At 47.3% G+C, this 17,530-nt stretch overlaps 1 protein-coding gene across 7 annotated transcripts in view; it reads right to left on the reverse strand.

The window, feature by feature from the left end:
* Positions 1 to 838: 838 nt before the first annotated feature.
* The window catches only part of COL6A3 (collagen type VI alpha 3 chain), a 79,870-nt gene continuing 63,178 nt past the window's right edge, over positions 839 to 17,530 (reverse strand). For all 7 annotated transcript variants that reach the window (XM_027046883.2, XM_027046900.2, XM_027046893.2 and 4 more), the window contains 7 exons: positions 16,780 to 17,478; positions 15,361 to 15,463; positions 12,179 to 12,576; positions 10,618 to 10,881; positions 9,499 to 9,597; positions 2,209 to 2,373; positions 839 to 1,550 (listed from right to left, as the gene is read on the reverse strand). In XM_027046883.2, the coding sequence (XP_026902684.2) occupies positions 1,510 to 1,550; positions 2,209 to 2,373; positions 9,499 to 9,597; positions 10,618 to 10,881; positions 12,179 to 12,576; positions 15,361 to 15,463; positions 16,780 to 17,478 (1,769 nt within the window). In that variant the 3' untranslated portion in view covers positions 839 to 1,509. The remainder of the gene's footprint in view (positions 1,551 to 2,208; positions 2,374 to 9,498; positions 9,598 to 10,617; positions 10,882 to 12,178; positions 12,577 to 15,360; positions 15,464 to 16,779; positions 17,479 to 17,530) is intronic.

Raw genomic sequence — 17,530 nt, forward strand, 5'->3', positions numbered from 1 at the left:
GGGAGAAAAAGGTCTTTAAGGGAAAAAAAGCTTAGGTTTTGTCTTTGAGACCAGAAATGAGTCGTCCTGACCAAGTGTGTCCCATCTCTCAGTCATTGTGGGGTGAGAGCAAACTGAAACCCCAGAAACAGTCACTTTAAAGAGGTGGCACGAGGGCATCTGTGTGGCTCAGTCAATTAAGCATCCAACTCTTGGTTTCGGCTCAGGTCATGGTCTCACGGTTTGTGAGTTCTAGCCCCGCATCGGGCTCCATGCTGGCAGTGTGGAGCCTACTTGGGATACTCTGTCTCTCTCTCTCTCTGCCTCTGCCCGCTCACTCTCTCTGCCTCTCTCGGAAATAAATACATAAGTAAACAGACAAACTTAAAATCAAAAAAATAAATAAATAAAAAGAACAGGCAGGGAAGGAGGCCATGGCTCTGGGTCTCGCCAGAAGTCAGAGCAGAGGATAAATGTCAGCCTGGCTGCAAAAAATCACAGACTCCAGAAAGGGGGCCTAAGCAAGGAAGGTGATCCACTGGGTCCCAGAGCACTGCAGTGCCAGTGGGCTGAGCCCCCGGTGTCCCCACACTTGGTGACAGGGCAGTCTTGATCCCCCACTGCAAACACAGGGTGGTGCCCAGGACCACGGGCCTGGGCTGGGCCCCCTTTCCCCGGCCCGGGGTCACTGTGACAGTAAGTGCTACAGAAAACCAGACGGCCAATGACACCAAGCCCACAACACTTTCAATATACTTTATTAAAAAGTTTCTTTGTATAAATTTCCTAAAATCTTTAAAATTAAAATTAAACCCCCTCCCCACCCCCCACCCTGCATAAAAAAAAAAACCACACAACATTAGAGGAATGCCAAAAATATTCTCTATTATGACTTTCTTCATTCTTTAATGAAGGCATTGGTCCCACAACAGTGCACCAAGATTCAGGGATTTTGCTTCCTTCTAACTAGGTCGTTTGTTAGAGGCTTTAGGAAAAGAAAATTAGCTTGACATCTAATCTAGGAAATTGGGGGGGAGATTAAAAAGTTGGAATCGTATTTCTTCACCGTACACAGGCTTTCCATCTAAAGTCATGCTCTTTAAGCATGCTCATTAAGTCATGCTCATTAAGCAAGAGGGAAGAAATGAACCAAGCAGAAGTATATAGAGTAGCAGTGAAATTCGGAGTTCCGTTCTAGATCTTACACTTGCCCGACACAGGCATAGCGTGAAACTCCAGAGGGGATCTGAGCTTACAGACATGTCCACATAAACACCAGCAGTGGATAACTATTACACAACGTTCAAAGTATACGATATAACTGCCTGGAGACAGAGAGCGTTGGGTCCACAGACACATTTAGCACCATATTGATAGGTCATGCGGCAGAACGGTTCGTCCCAAGTTCGAACGTACATCAAAGCGGGAAATGGAACAGTGCAAGGATGTCTATACCCAGAGCTTCTACAGAGACGACTCGGAAATGGCTGCCTCCTTCTTCAAGAGGTATGTGGTGCTGGTCGGCCACGCTTAGGTCCCCATGGCAGCCATGACTCCGGGGTTGACGAGCGCTGAGCATTGATGGAGGGGGCGGGCCGGTGAGGGTGGGAGAGAAGAGCAGGGAAAAAAGCCACATCACTGACCCAAAAGGACACAAAAACGATCCCACGGCTTCTAGTTTTCCTCCCCAGTCTTTCCTCCCCGCTCAGTGCCTTTAATGGTGCCCCTGGCACTCCCTGGCCTGGGGTCTGGGTCTGCGTGTGCAATCTGAGCCCATCGGCTGCCTTGCATCACCAGCCAGGCCCCTGGGCACCCTGTACTTTCCCATTCTGGCACCAGCTGGGCACCCGGAGAAGCTGTTCTTTCTGTGTTAGCAGTCGAGTTGCCCAACGTAAGGGAGATACCGGGTGGCCCCAGTGTCCACATCAGTATAAAGACGAAGCAAAATTATTTAAAGATGAGCAGGAAAGAATAGTTTGGTCTTGTGCTTCTTCGTGGGCAAAAACCCAAGTACACAAGAATGTTTTTAGGAAATAGTAATAATTCAGAAAATTAATTTCATGTGTTCTATTTGAGCATCTTCCGTATCTAAAGATACAACGTACCCCCTTTGTCCTATCCACCGTAATCATTGTAATTCTTATACCTTAAAAAAGGTGAATCATTGGCCCGGACCTCTTGTCTGATTCGCAAAAACCACAAACGCAAAAAGAACAAGCAATCACTTACCGGGAGCGCAAACCTTTTCACATTCTTTCTGTGAATTAAATCTGTTCTCGTTGCCACCGCAACCTCCGTACCAGAATCTCGCACAGCTTTTGGTGTCCGCATCGTAGTACCATTTTAGTATGAATTTCCTGCAAGTCCCTTCTTCTTTGGGTAGCTTACATATATCTTTAATAACGGGATGAGAACAGAGCATCATTTAGGACACACTAAGGACTCTGCTCCCAGCGCGAGGAGCTGAAGGTCTTATCACAAGGCTGGCCAGGCAAACAGGAGAGTTTTGAGAAGGGAAACCTGTCACCCTCCCCACGCCTCCACCTTCTGGCTGTCGGACACACATGAATCTCACCCACAGCAATAATGCAGTCGCCTCGATGAAAGGACCTTGCCAACTTTACTCGGACCCCAAATGCAAGCCATCGTTACTGGATAATTTCAGATGGAATGAACTGTTTCCCCTTTTCCCATCACGGGGCCATTTACCGTCCAATTCCTCCAACACTAAAGCCCCAGCTAAGAAACTACCTCTTAAAACTATGGCGCTTTCTACTCCTCGGCCAAATGGCACGTAAGTTCGGTCAGATTCTAGTTTAAACAGAAGGCTGTATATCTCACTACAAGACGAGCGGAGGGGAAATAAAACTCAACGTGGTAAAGAAACATCTTTCTGAGTATATGTGCATGTATGCCTGTGCGTGCGTGTGTGCGTGTGTGTGTGTGTGTGTGTGCTGGCAGCTTTCGAGAGCAGCCAAATTAAACAAGCAAAGCAAAGTGCTACCGCTGCTGTAAAATGCACGATGGCAAAAATGTCACATCGTAAAGCTGTTTTGAAGACACGGAGGCATCCTTTGTCCCGTTAAGGAAGTTTATGCTTTCAATGCACACTTCTGGTGTGGCCCAGCTGCAAAGTAATGGCGACGTCAGAGCCATTGCACAACGCCTGCAAAGAAAAGTTTACAGCCCTTCCACAGGAAAACATCTGTTTGCAGAGTCTGCTGGCAAACTCCAGGTCATGCTGGGAAAGAGGAGCATTAATGTCAACCATCTTCTGTAAGTTTGAAAAACGTAATCCTTCCTTCTATAAAACTCCCTGGAGGGGACAGTGCTACATGTTTACGGGAGTAGCCAACACGCCTGAGTCACCGGGCCCTCCCCACGCAGGGCTGACGTCCCCTCCCCCATGGATTGCTCACAGCTGCAGAGCTGGTGAGCACGTGCAGGTCTGATTGCACCAAGAAGTGAAAGGAAAACTTAAATCTTCAGGTAAAGAACCAAAGCTTGGGTCAACCGTCATGGACCAGACTCAGGTACACAGGATTTAGGCTCAGAATTGGCCCAAAACATTCCCTGGGGACATGGGAGAGGCCATCACCTAGGCACAGACTGGTGGCTCCACAGTCTCTCCCAGTTGCAGACCCTCTCAAGGGCCCAGAAAGCCAGTGGCCCTACCAAGAGCCTTGGAAGACCCAACGAAGCCAGAAGAAAATGACGACAATTACAAAAACAACTTTCTTCCTCCTAAATGTGCCTACCACCAAAGGAAAATGCCTGGTTTTCAAGAAATGTCTTGCGGGGAAGTGAGCAAAGCAAGAGTATTTCAACCACCAAAATTTATCCCTCATTTGCCAGTGGGTTCCCCTTTGAGTGTGAGGCTTGGGCCAAATGGTTGACTCGTCCCCCTTCCTTCTTCCCCTGAGCATCCCCCACATGGCTCACGTCTGTTCCATCTAATTTGTTCCACGTGCCATCAGTCCTGGCCACCTCTGTTTAGCTATTCTGTTCCCGTTCCCCCGTGCTCTTCTGAAGCAGACACGGGAAGTCTCCCCAGACCTGAAGCCACACAGCCCAGGGGCCGCCCTGCAGAAGGACACTCTGTTCCCTGACTGGTTGGCTTCTCCAGCCTCCTAGGGTTTTCATCGGAATGGTTCATCACCAAACTATCACTCCTGCAATTCCACAACAGTGACAGTGACAGTCGCTGCTAAGACCCTGTAGCTTTACCAGCATGACATAGGGGCACTGGCACCATGGGCACACAGATATTTGGTAGACCCAGAGAAACATTAATGAGGGCCCTGCACTGTTTGAAGACAAAAACGTGGGATTCTTCCCTCTTAAAGCATGGAAATGAAAGGTTTTGTCCTAAGAAGGCTTGTAGTTTTCGTTCCCATCATCCTGACTTCTGAGACATGCCATGTAGACGGGACTCAGCTGTGTCTGTGCTAAAACAACCATTTTAGAGACACAAAACTAAAAATGTCTTATTGTCCAAAGAGGTATTGATTAGATGGACCTCATTGAGCTTTTCCCCAGAACAAGTGTTTGGACACAACAGTTGTCCAGGTTTTCACTCCAAAATGAGTGTGCCCTTTGGGCACAAGCCTGGAAGAAGCCCGGAGTCCCCTCTGATGTGAGAGGAAGGTCAGGCTGCATACTCACTAATTTTCTCCTCCTTATGTTGAGAACCCAACAGGAGCCTGAAGGCCAATAGGGAGCGACATTTTCAATAACCTTTCCTGATTCACTTTTGCCGAGAATAACCACGTAATAGGTTCCATCTGAAAGGATAGACCTGAAGGGTTGTGGATTCAGATCACTCTCTGGTGACACTTGCCGGTGAAATATGAACTGGTCAATGGGCACCAGTGACCATCCAAATACAAGAGGAAACTGAGGCAAGGGCATCTGGAAAACCCTGCCAGGGAATCCCACCTGTTCACAGAAGCCATGGGAGCCAACCTAGGAGTCTTAGAACAGCAACCACAGGGTGGAAGGTGCCCTAAGAAACATGAAAGACGTGTGCATGTGTACATGTGTGTGTGTGCACATGTGTGCGTGCATGCCCACGCGTTCTATTCATTTAAAAAATTAGAAGGGCTATGCATGGGATCAGTAACAGCGGTCATCAATGCTTCAACTATGGGAGTCATATTTTCTTAGGTTTTTTTTTGTAAGTTCTGGATTCTCCACAATGAGTATCTATGATTTTATAATTAGAAATAGATATTACTCTTTGAAACACATAAAGGGTTCAACTGAAAATCTTGCCTTTTTTATAGTTTGAGATTTCTAAAAATTTTTTTAATGTTTTATTTATTTTTGAGACAGAGAGAGAGACAGAGCACGAGCAGGGGAGGGGCAGACAGAGAGGGAGACACAGAATCCGAAGCAGGCTCTGGGCTCTGAGCTGTCAGCACAGAGCCCGACGCGGGGCTCAAACCCACGAACCGCGAGATCATGACCTGAGCCGGAGTCGGACGCTTAACCGACTGAGCCACCCAGGCGCCCCCAATTTGAGATTTCTATAGTGTCTATGAGTAGCATTTAAAAGTTATCAGCTTTGGGGCACCTGGGTGGCTCAGTCGGTTAAGCATCCAACTCTTGGTTCCAGCTCAGGTCGTGATCTCACGGTTCATGAGTTCCAACACTGATCACCATGTGTTCTAAATCCAAAGTGCTACGCTGTAACAAAATACAGTTCCTTGTAACAAGCCCCAGTGAATCTTTTATTCATGGAGGTTAAAAAAAAAAAGGCAAGGAAAAGTATCTAACCTTTAATACGAAGAAAGGGACACATCTTTGTAAATACAAACCGTGTTTCTAATTAACTGGTACTGCGAAAAATAAGAGAAATTAAACTGTACTCACAACCACCTATAAAAACCAGTTTTTAAACTTAACTTTGCCTCCGCTGCCTAGAAAAAACACCTTTGGAGAGATAATTTATAGTATGCATAGTAATTGATATTTAGATGCAGCTACTGAGTAAGAATACAGTGAATATATTTTTAAAAGTTACTTAATAAAGTGATTCACTGTCTCTCTTTTTTTACCTGTAAAAATAGGAGTATCCTAAAAATGTTTTACCCCCCTGGGAAAAATTCCTAAGATGACTTAACTATGGCAGGGGACAGGGGAGGGCAGAGGTGGGGAGACAGGGGAAGCTTTTGTCTCCTGATTCTTCTTTGCCATTTGGAGGTTTAAACATTTTAAAGTAAGTATCTGATCAATTTCCTTCAAAAGAGTTCTCAAAGACTCACAGGCACCACCAAAGTCCCTTTTCTCTGCCACATGGTGAAAGGAGACCTAAGTGTTAAAGGTCCGGATTAGGGCACCTGGGTGGCTCAGTCATTTGAGTGTCTGACTTCGGCTCAGGTCATGATCTCGCGGTCTGTGAGTTCGAGCCCCATGTCGGGCTTTGTGCTGACAGCTCGGAGCCCGGAGCCTGGAGCCTGCTTCGGATTCTGTGTCTCCCTCTCTCACTTCCCCTCCCCTGCTCATGCTCTGTCTCTCTCTGTCTCAAAAATAAATAAACATTAAAAAAAAATTAAAGATCTGGATTAAAAGGACTTTCCTAACTCTGAACCCATGACTCAGTCTTAAGCAACAAACACAACAGCCCAGTCAGATTCTTGTTTAAGGATTATGTTGTTTATATCAACTAAATATTGTTTATATATTCCTGTCCCTTCTGGGCCACACAAAAAAAGAACCAAAAACATCCCCAAGTCTTGCCATGGAATTTACTCTCAGTCATTTTCTCTCAATGAAGCACCGAATTTGTAGGAATTTTACAATCTCTACTCTCTATGAGGGGTAAAGTTACCAGTGACCAGGAAATAACAGACAGATTTCAATTACTTTGAAGTCAGAATTTCATCTTCCCTGACCCAAATCTTTGGGGAAATCCTAGTGAGTTCTTTGCCGCTTCTCTCTGAGCTCGAGCACCATGCTGGGAACCAAGTCACCATGGAGGTGACCCAGGAAGGGGGCAGAAGGGGGACAGGAGCTGAAAGGACCCCCGTGCAAGGGACAAAGGCTCAACCATGGTGTCTTCATGCAAGACTCAGAAGACGCCTTATGTGCAGAAATCAAAGAGGCAAAGACAGATGTCTTCTCCACATCTCCTTTTGTTAGAGTTGAAAATTACAACCTTAAAAGCTTTTATAAAATCCTTTTATACAGTCTCGAACCAGTTCAAGTTTAATTACCCTATCTACCCTGAATTCCTGAATTCTTTCTATACCTCTTTTCTACATCTCTTTCTCTTCGATATCTCTTTCTCAATCTCTTTTCCCATAAATTTATATCAAGAAGAGAGAACGTCTTGTTTTTCAGCCAACCTTTCCAGTGGGAAGGCTGCAAGAGTTTGAAAAATGCATGGCTGCCTCTAACATAGACCAATTCCTAAACTTGCTTCCAAAAGCAGATTTTTTAAAAACTTTTCCAGTTCTATATGTAATTCATTTCTTTACAGTAATTACAGACCTATGTGTATGATAGTTCCACAATTCCTGCACTGACTTAGTTACTTTATTCCTAGTAAACTCCCAATGCCACCTGTCAACAAGGGTTGTGGCTGTACTAATGGAAGACAGAAAGAGAGAGAGATAGATGGATATAGACATAATACAGTATAGATACAGATATAGATACAGATACAGATATATAAAGGTGCAGATATAGATCACTGATATATGTGTGCACAGATACACGGCTACAGGGCAAGTCCACTGATGGCATAAAATAGTCTAGCAATAGAGAAGATTCTCTCTAGAAACAACTAAAAGAATCAAGAGGCCTCTCCTCCCGAGGGGCCACAAAGAGATGGGGGTATGGAGACAGAAATCATCCAATATTATTTACACACAGATGGGATGGGATGCAGTCTCTACAGAAAGGTAGAGACTGGAGGTGAAGAAACAGACATCATCTTCAAAACTTGCAGAGCAAAGAGTAAAATGATCGGATCCTCATGGTGCCCAGGTGGCTCCATCAGTTAAGCATCCAACACTCGATGTCATGATCTCACAGTTCACGGTTCATGAGATCGAGCCCCGTGTCGGCCTCCGCCCCGGACACGGAGCCTCCTTAAGACTCTCTCCCTGTTCCTCTGCCCCTCTCCCTGGCTTGTGCACTTTCTTTCTCTCTCTCTCTCAAAGGGAGAAAGAAGAAAGAAAGAAAGAAAGAAAGAAAGAAAGAAAGAAAGAAAGAAAGAGAAAGGAAAAGAAGAAAGAATCCTCACTAATGGCTCAGAAAGCAATGTGTCGCTGCTTCTGACAATGCCATGAGTATTGAGAAAGCACAGAGCTTTTAAATCCAGAACAAAGGCAACGTGCCTCGGCAAATGCCTTCTATCAGAGTCCACTGCAGAAATAAACATTGTAAAGAGGAACGCCTTCCTTCTCCGGATGGCGGCCAGCATATCAAAGAATAAGGACTTATCTTCACAGCGAGGGGGGTCTATAAAACAATACCATAGGTAAATGCCCATGGAATTTTGACTTCGGAGACCGGTGCCAACATCTTCTGAAGAACACATATATACGCAGAGCACACCAACTATATCAATAATCAGTTTCTCAAGGGAGAACAGTCTAAGCTCAGGGTCCACTGGACAAGGGCGAAGGTCTGGAAGGATCACAGAATCCCACTGCCCAGGAACAAAAGCACGTATCAGCTGTCGGTTCCAGAAACAGGTCGAACTCGTCACTCACATAAGGGTACACACACTTGGGCTCAGGCACATGGACAGTGGGATGATAGGGTAAGCCAAGGTGTGTGCTTAGGGAATGAGGACCAGAACATCCCTCCCGTGGTTCGCTTCCAAACGCATGCCTTTCACGGGTTCTAATCTTGGTTGTCTTGTGTTCTTTTAAGCAGCTGTCATTAGATTAAGTCACTGAGTGGACAAATCCCTATGCTTCCAGCTTCATGAACCATAAATCAACTCTAGTCCCAACAGGAGGCTCAGGGGACTCCGATGAACAGACACATGAACTCCTGGCTATAGCCCCAAAGCAACGGCCATCTGGCTTTAAGAGTCTGGTGACAGGAAAGGAAAGTCACTATTTACAACTTGGACTACACAGAATCACACCACATTGGGCCACAAAGAGCCGAGGTGGAACATTCCCATAGAAGCCAGACTTGCCTGAGAATCAGAATCCCAGTGGATGACCCAGAGTCGAGGCTTCAAAGGCTTTGAAATTTCTGGTAGAGGGGCGCCCGGTTGGCTCAGTTGGCTAAGCATCTGACTCTTGGTTTTGGCTCAGGTCACATCTCATGGTTCATGGGATCAATCTCCAAGTCTGGCTCTGCACTGACAGTGTGGAGGCTGCTTGGGATTCTCTCTCCCACTCTCTGCCCCTCCCTGGCTCACACACGTGCTCTCCATTTCTCTCTCTCCCTCTCTCCCTCTCTCTCTCTCAAAGTAAATAAACAAAATTTGTTTTAATGTCTGGTAGAATGCTTTCTTAGTGTTGTTAATGGACCCAATACTTCACAACTCACCTGCTTCACCACCAGCCAATGGCTCTGTGCTCACCATCAGATTGATGGTTGAACTAGAAGCTGACCTTGCTTGTGGTGGAGACGGAGGCTGAGCTTTCTCTAGAAAAGAGAAAATACATGCGACTGGTAAGAAACACAGACACGGAAGGGCTTAGGAATTCTCAGCAACTGAGGCTGGCTGCCTTTCTGGGTTACCATCTCATGCAAGGGTGAGCCACCGACACACAGAGACAGGCCAAGTCTCTACAGACACTCCCGAGGTCCACTCATCTCATTGGGCAAATGGAGGGAATCTCTGAACTCTGAACAAATCCTCCCATTTCCCATGTAACCTCCTCCATCCACATGGTTCCGTCCATGAAAATGGAGCCCCAGCGTGGAAGGCGTTTTGCACCCACATCTTCACAGATTACATGGTGACTGATGGGAATTCCCTTTCTTCAGGCATAATTCCTTGACCTGAATTACGCTAGCCCAAATAGAAAGGCATGGGGGTGGGGGAATCCGGGAGAAGGTTCAAAGGGGAGGGGGATGGTGGCATTGTAGCTAACAGAGCCTGGAAACACATGCAAGGGCAGGTCGAGGGCCTCGGTGGCGAGGCCGAGCCAGGGAGACAAGCAGCCACGGAGGGCAGAGCCACAGCCTGCTGCACCGGGGATGGGATGTGATGCCCTCTGCGCCTGGCTGTGTGTGTCCCCTGGTCTTAGGGTGGTAAGAAGCAGGGACTCCTAGGTTCCCCTCTGAGAAGCCAGTGACTCTGGGGGGTGTTTTCTGTTCACTGAACTTGCAAACAAACTTTAGAAACACGGTCGTGGTGGGCAGTCAAGTCCCCAGTCAGGGTCCACGAATGTATTTCTTTCTCCCAGAGAAGGGGCTTCACCTTAGGCCAAACGGATCTGGCTTTCCCCCATAAAGCATCCCAGGACCCCCACGGCAGGACAACAGTTCACAAGGAACCCATCTTCCGCGGGATTAATTTATGAAATGGGGCACAACCAAAACACCCAGGACAACCTCCTCATTTCAGATCCAGTGAATAAGAACCATCCCCTTTGTGCCCTGTTTGACAGTCCATGCGGAAATCAGGTACTGGCTGCTCAGGGTGGCTCGCGTACTCACTTGTAGTGAAACTTCCTTGGTAGGCAGCTCTGACCTGAGACTTCAAGTAGCAAAGCACCACCACGTGGTACGTGTGCCCAGCGAGCAGGCCCCCGATGGCACGCTCCGTGACCGACAGGTTCTGCCTCAGCACCAGGGACTGATCGTGGGCCGAGGTGACAGTGAGGTCATAAAAGTACGGACTGGGGGGCTCGGGCCTCTCCCAGTGGATTCTGGCGCTGTTCTCTGTGACGTCTGACACCTGGACCTCCCGGGACGCCTTAACTGGAAAACAGATGGAAGCAGAATGTGGGGATAAAACTTAAAACCCCACGTGACTGTAGCACACAGGCAGCAGAAGAACAGAAGCGATGTATCAGCAGGCAACTGGGTGGGAATTCGGGTGAGCAAGGAACTAATTTCTTGTTTGAGCGCCTGAGAACCGTTAGTCTCGTAGGCTACCGACATACACGAAACGTGGAATTCATAATCTCATTATTCAGCAGCAAGATGCATCACTATTTCTTTTCTATGGGGAATCTGTGCTGTTAAGGAGAAACTTTGAAAACACACAGTCCAGGGGCACCTGGGGGGGGTTCAGTCGGTTGAGCATCCGACTCTGGCTCAGGTCACGATCTCGCGGTTTGTGACTTCGAGCCCCGCGTCGGGCTCCGTGCTGACAGCTCAGGGCCTGGAGCCTGCTTCGGATTCTGTCCCTCTCTCTGTCCTTCCTCTGCTCCCACTCACTCTCTCTCTCTCAAAAATAAATGAACATAAAAAAAAGAAAAAGAAAACACACAGTCCAGTGTGCTAATCTGAACTGAGACATCCAAAACAGAATGAGCTCCGTAATTTAGAATGTGTTAAATTTAAACTCCAGGGCGTGACAGGAAATTCTTTTAAAGGAATCCCTGCTTTCTCTCTGTTCATCAAATGAAGACAATTTCTACCTTTCGCAGACACACTCATTCCGCCTTCACCTTTCTATATGGTTTGTGACTCTCTAGTATCTTCTAGAGTCAGAGGAAAAAATAAAACAAATTCTGGGTCTCATTAAGCCCGCCCACCCTCATATCTCATTCCATCTGGAAGGTGTCTTCCCCATGGACAGCATTTGTGGGGCAGGGGGGTGATCGTCCAGGCTGTGACTTGCCCACTATTGGAATCATCCCAATATTGCCAACATCCCAATATTGGCAATATTCACCAAACATCCCGATATTGCCACAGCATGCATCTTGGGGCCTCCTTCCCGAGGGAAAACCCGAGATGGGGTTCGGGGCCCGGGGTGGGCAGTGGGGGAAGGAGGCAGCAGAGGGCGGGAGACCCATTTCACCTGCTTTTTGAGAGGAGCACCCCAGCCTCACAGAGCTAAGAAACAGACCGCTTCCTAACAGAAAAAAAGCAACGCTTTGACAATCGCACGCTCTGACCGGCACCTTCTAAAACGCATCGTCATCTAGATGCACAAATCCCAGCTCAGTGACGGCGTTTCAAGTGCTTTATAGACAGGCTTCGAAGGACGTGCCCTGAGCACAGGGAATAAGGATGTCACAGCTGGGCCCTCACAGTGCTTTCTTACCCACGGGCTTAGCAGCGTCTGTCTTGCTGGTGGCCAGTTTGGCGGCCTGGGGCTTGGCGGCCTCGGGCTTGGTGGCCGCTGGTTTGGCTGCAGCAGGGGGTCTCACAGCTGCTGGCTTCGCGGCCGCCGGCTTCGCGGCCGCTGGCTTCGCAGCCACCGCGGGTCTGACCGTGGCCGTCTTGGTGGCCTCGGGCTTGGCGGCCACAGGTCTCCCAGACACCGGTCTCGAGGCCGCCGGTTTGGGCGCAGCTGGCTTTGCTGCGACCGGCTTAGAGGCCGGCAGGTTTACTACTGTGACTGGTTTCGTCGTGGTGGTCACCGCTTCTGTGGAGGCCACTGGCTTCGCTGTGGTCACTAGTTTGGATGCGGGACTCAAAGTCACGTTATTTGGAATATTTCTGTTAAGACAAATTAAGTACTGTTTAATATTGTTGTTTGATATTTAATTATTTAATTTATCATGTAATATAAGTATATTTATATATTTATATAAATTAGTGTAATATTATATAATATATAAAATATATAAATATAAATATATAATATATAAATATATTATATTATATAATAATATATATTATTAATTATAATTAATAATATATAATATAATTATATGATATAATTACATATATTAATATATAATAATATATATTAATATATTATATATTATAAATATATAATATATAAAATATTTTATATATTATATAATATTACATATTATAATATGCATATGTACATATACATAATACATATGTAAAATATGTGTATTATATATTATATAATATTATATATAAATGTAATATTATAGAATATATAATATAATAAAATATTGTTTAATATTTAACTATTGTTAAACATTGCATGTCTTTGCCAGCTACCTACACTTTACAAAAACACAATCCCACGAGCTATGTGAAATTTGCTGCTTTATCAAAATGCACGCAGTAGTTCTGATATTACACATCAGTATTGCTTATATTAAATTCTTTCCTTTTAGAATCGTGCCACAGAAAAGATACTGAAAAGCATATAAAGTAATAGAATCATTAAAAATGAAGCCCACAGGGGCACCCGGGTGGCTGAGTCAGTTAAGCGTCTTGACTCTTGGTTTCAGCTCAGATCGTAATGTCACAGTTGGTGAGTTCAAGCCCCGAGCGGGGCTCTGTGCTGACTGTGGGGAGCCTGCTTGGGATTCTCTCTCTTCCTCTCTCTCTCTGCCCCTCCTCTCCCTGCTCTCTCTCTCTCTCTCTCTCAAAATAAATTATTCCTTTAAAAAGTGAAGCTTATATTGTACTGTATGTACATCTGTCATCTTAATTCTAATTTATACAATAAGGGCAGGAGAACATAAAGAGACAATAATAAATACTTTAATTATTATTCTTGTTAGCAAAATTACAGTAATAATACTCGAACAGCATTCGAAATGTAAAAATTGACCAACTGAAACATATACACCAAGAATTAAAAAAAAAAAAAAAACCCGTTAACAGCTACTCTCATGATAAGAAAATATCCATTCAACCAAATGCTGTGCTGAGCTCAAAATTTTAAGGTCGGTGTATACTTTCACTCCCAGACCTTATTGTGTGTGTTTGTTTGCATTAATTTTCGCGTGTGTGGTTGTTTTTTTTTTTTTTTTCACAATGTCTTGATCTATTATGAACGTCTAGAAAGAATGGCAACATAAGGAGACACGGATCCACCAACAGCCGCACGGATCCACCCCGTGTCCACTTCCAGCCCCGAGATGGGCACTCGTGAATTCCTAGAGCCGTCACGCTCCATGTGTTCGGCAGTAGATTTTTCAGTTGGTGTCATAAAACCTCAAATACTATGTTATATTGCCCATTCTGTCTTCCTAAAGATCAGGTTAAGAATGTTTGAGAGGAATCCCAAAGATAATTAAGGCGAGGGAAAGAGAGCCCCTGAACCTGGACAGAGCAGGACACACATCACGACACCAGAAAGGGTCACAGTGCCCTCAGCAGTGATTTTCAGCCTGAGAACGGAGTACCTTTCTCCAGGGACAAGGGCAAGAGCTGAAGGACAGAAGGGCTGGTAGAGGGAGGCGGTTCTCTGTCCCCACCCTGGAGGTCAACCGGGAGAAAGCCACATACTCATTTTTCAAGGATTAAGTCGGGTCTGCATCTCCTCTGGGGGCTACAGGCAGAACCCTCTGCTCCCCGACTAAGCGTGACAGTCTGTGGCACGCCCTTTAGGGGCACAACTTGCTGGCATATCAGCCGGGCTCAGTTCCTGCCACCACGTGGCCATCGCCTAGCCCTCTGTCACAAGGCCACCCGGCCCTCCTCTCCGCTCCTGGAGTTGGCACCAAAGACCGAGCTGAGGCAGCATCCCTGTGGGTACGAGCCCCCAGCCCCCACCCTCTCGTCTGCCTTTCTGGAAGAACACGCACGTCGCCTCCCGATGTCACCGCCATCACCTATGTTATCATGGCACTAATCGTTTTAAGTCTCGGAGCCCATTTCTTGGTTAATGTATTCAGTCCTTCCATACGAGGTCATTTCACACCAGGTGCCGTAGACTGTTTAAACACATGGCCCCAACTCCCCACCCTGTCTGTTCCCATGCCCTTCACAGTGTGATGTGACAGGGCCTCCCATGGAGTGTAGTCCCCCGCTGTTGAATCTAGCCCGGCTGGCCCACTGGACCTGCCTTGGCCAACAGACTGCGGCAGAAGTAACCGTTCGCTGGCTCCAGTCTCGGCCCCAAGAGGCCTCACGGCCTCTGCCTTCTCTCACAGAACCCTTCCCATCCACCTGGGAGCCAACTCCCAACACTGCCTCCTGGAGAAGGAGAGGCCATGTGGAGCCGAGGCGAGCCAACTGGCCGAGACCATCCTGACCACCGTCCACAGCCGACAGCTGACATGACCACAAACATGTGAGCGAGCCCAGCTGAGCCCAAGCAGAAACTGCTAACCCACAGAACCGTGCGTTAAATAAACAGTTGTTTTAAGCCACTACGTTTCGGGCAGTCTGCTCCGCAGCAAAAGGGAAGGGATACAACAGATTCTCTGCAGAGCATGCTCCACGTGTCCCCCGGGAAGTCACAGTCTCTGGATTTCAACGTCCCCGTCATGAAGTTAGACATTGTCTGGAGGACCTCCGCCCTCTCTCTAGCACCGTAGTTTTTAAGACAATCGTGACGATACTTACAACTGTTTGTGACCAAACTTCACAGGATTCTTTGTCAGTTGGTCCCCTTGGAACCAATCACACTGTTTCCTGATATCTGGGGACAAGTAAAAAGCATTTTCACCTGCAGAGAAAGAGAGGGAAAAAAATATCTTGCAAGTGCCTGTAGATCCCATGCAAATTAAAATTAATCTGCTAACGAGTTCAGTGGAGCCCACAGCAGGCAGTCCGTGTGTATTTGTTGAGTTCATTCATTCCCCCAGACAAGCTAAGTCCAATCAATTTAAACAGTAAGCCTACCGGTCCTCGATCCATAAAACATCTCAAGCCAAAATCTTTTGTTTGGCAATAGTTGGGTGATGAGGTTTGAAGAAAAGATTCACTCAGTGTGAAGGGAAGATAGGAATCAAAGAAAAATCACAGAGTTTAACAGGTTCCAAGCTCCTGAACATCAAATTGTGATCGAATTACTTGTAATATTTTCTCAATGCTGTGTTTAATAAAACTTTTATTTTTAATCTTTGGAAGGCAGTGATAGCGTTCCCAGTGTGAACCTGCTGGCCTACCTTTGCTTCATGTTTTTCCTCTAAGACTCTGGAGGGACAGGCCTTCACAAACCAGAACGCTGTTTTCACAGAGCTCACCTTTCCCTTGAATAATAAACTCTCCACACATGCGTGTTTGTTCCTACTTCCTACAGCTCCCTCACTTATGAGACACTCTCCTCTGCTGACCTGGGGCCATGAACTGCGCTGACCTGGGGCCATGAGCCGTGGCCCGGCCCTGGGGCATCAGGAGAACGATACCCTCCCTCAGGGACCATGCATTCTACTGGGACCACAGATCACACAAATGAATAACCAGCAGGCCTTGGGATAGATATGGTAATTAGCATCCAGACTAACGATGAGAAAGCCTTGGGAGTAAGGAGCATTCACGGTGAGTAGGGGCAACTAGAGATATGCTTTGAGGATGATTGTGGGTTTGCCGCTAAAGCACAGGTGGAGAGAGATCCCAGGGAGGAGAGTCCCATGAGCAAAGGCCCAGAACTTTCCAAGTATGGGGCTAGCGGCTAAGCCCAGATCAATGCAACTCCTTCTAGGAGCTTCCCCATTTTTTATGTCATGCATAATAAGTGGGCACTTAATCCGCGGTATACTCGCAGAGTCTATGGCTGGGAGGCGCCCATCAAACTTGGTTGAATATAGGAGTCACCAAGGACAGGATGTCCAGCTGTGGGTTCACTGTCAACCTTGGCTCCTAAAGTGTGTCTGAGATATGGCAGGTGTCATACGTATGTGTGTTGAATGAACGAACAAGTCGGCATCAGCACGCTAGACGTCTCTTCCGCGCCCGCGGCCCCACGTCCCTGATGGCCCGAGGGTATGGGCTGGCAGGAAGACCCTGACCCAGGCCCACGCTGTCCCCTGAAGGACTTACTGCTGACGAAGGACGGCAACAACCTCCCAAAGCGCATCAGCGGCTCCTCGTTGAGCTCGGTCGACTTATCCAACAGTTTGAAGAAGACGTCGCTTGGCTCACTGGCGAAGTTGTACAGCTCCTTGACATTCACCTTCCTGCCAATGCCCAGAATCACGAAGAAGTAACCCTTGCACTTGGCCTGCAAGATGACCCCCTGGGCCTCTTCCAGCTGCTGCTTGTCAACCTCTCCCGTCAGCATCAGAACCACGACTTTCATGTCCCGTGGGTTGGGTGCGCTTTCGAAGACGTTCTCTATGGTGTATTGGATGGCGCGGCCCAAGTCCCTGGTGCCCTGCAGCTGTGTCATTCTGCTGCTGAGAAAGTCCACCAGCTTCTCCTTGGAGCCGTAGTCCGTCAGGGAGAACTCCACCTTCACGGGGGGCACGCTGGCGTTCCCTGCCGACTCATAGGGCGCGTGCTGCACCACCGCCACCCTGGCAAAGTGCTGGGCGGCCTTGGGGTCTGGGCTCAGGTCCAGCTGTCTGACCAGGTACCCTATGTACTTCCTCATCTCATTGAACTGGAACAGGCTGGTGGACTCGGAGCTATCTAAGACGAAAGCCAGGTCAATGTCCGCGTCGCTGCCCGCCGCTCTCCTGTCCCTGAAGGAAGGCCTCCAGCTGCCAAAGCCACAGGACGGGTCAATGTTGCAGATGTCTAGAAAGAAGACAGGCAGCCCGTTTATTCTGTGACTCCCACTGCAAGACTG

The sequence above is a fragment of the Acinonyx jubatus genome, chromosome C1 (assembly GCF_027475565.1).
Source record: "Acinonyx jubatus isolate Ajub_Pintada_27869175 chromosome C1, VMU_Ajub_asm_v1.0, whole genome shotgun sequence".
Classification (NCBI taxonomy): Eukaryota; Metazoa; Chordata; class Mammalia; order Carnivora; family Felidae; genus Acinonyx; species Acinonyx jubatus.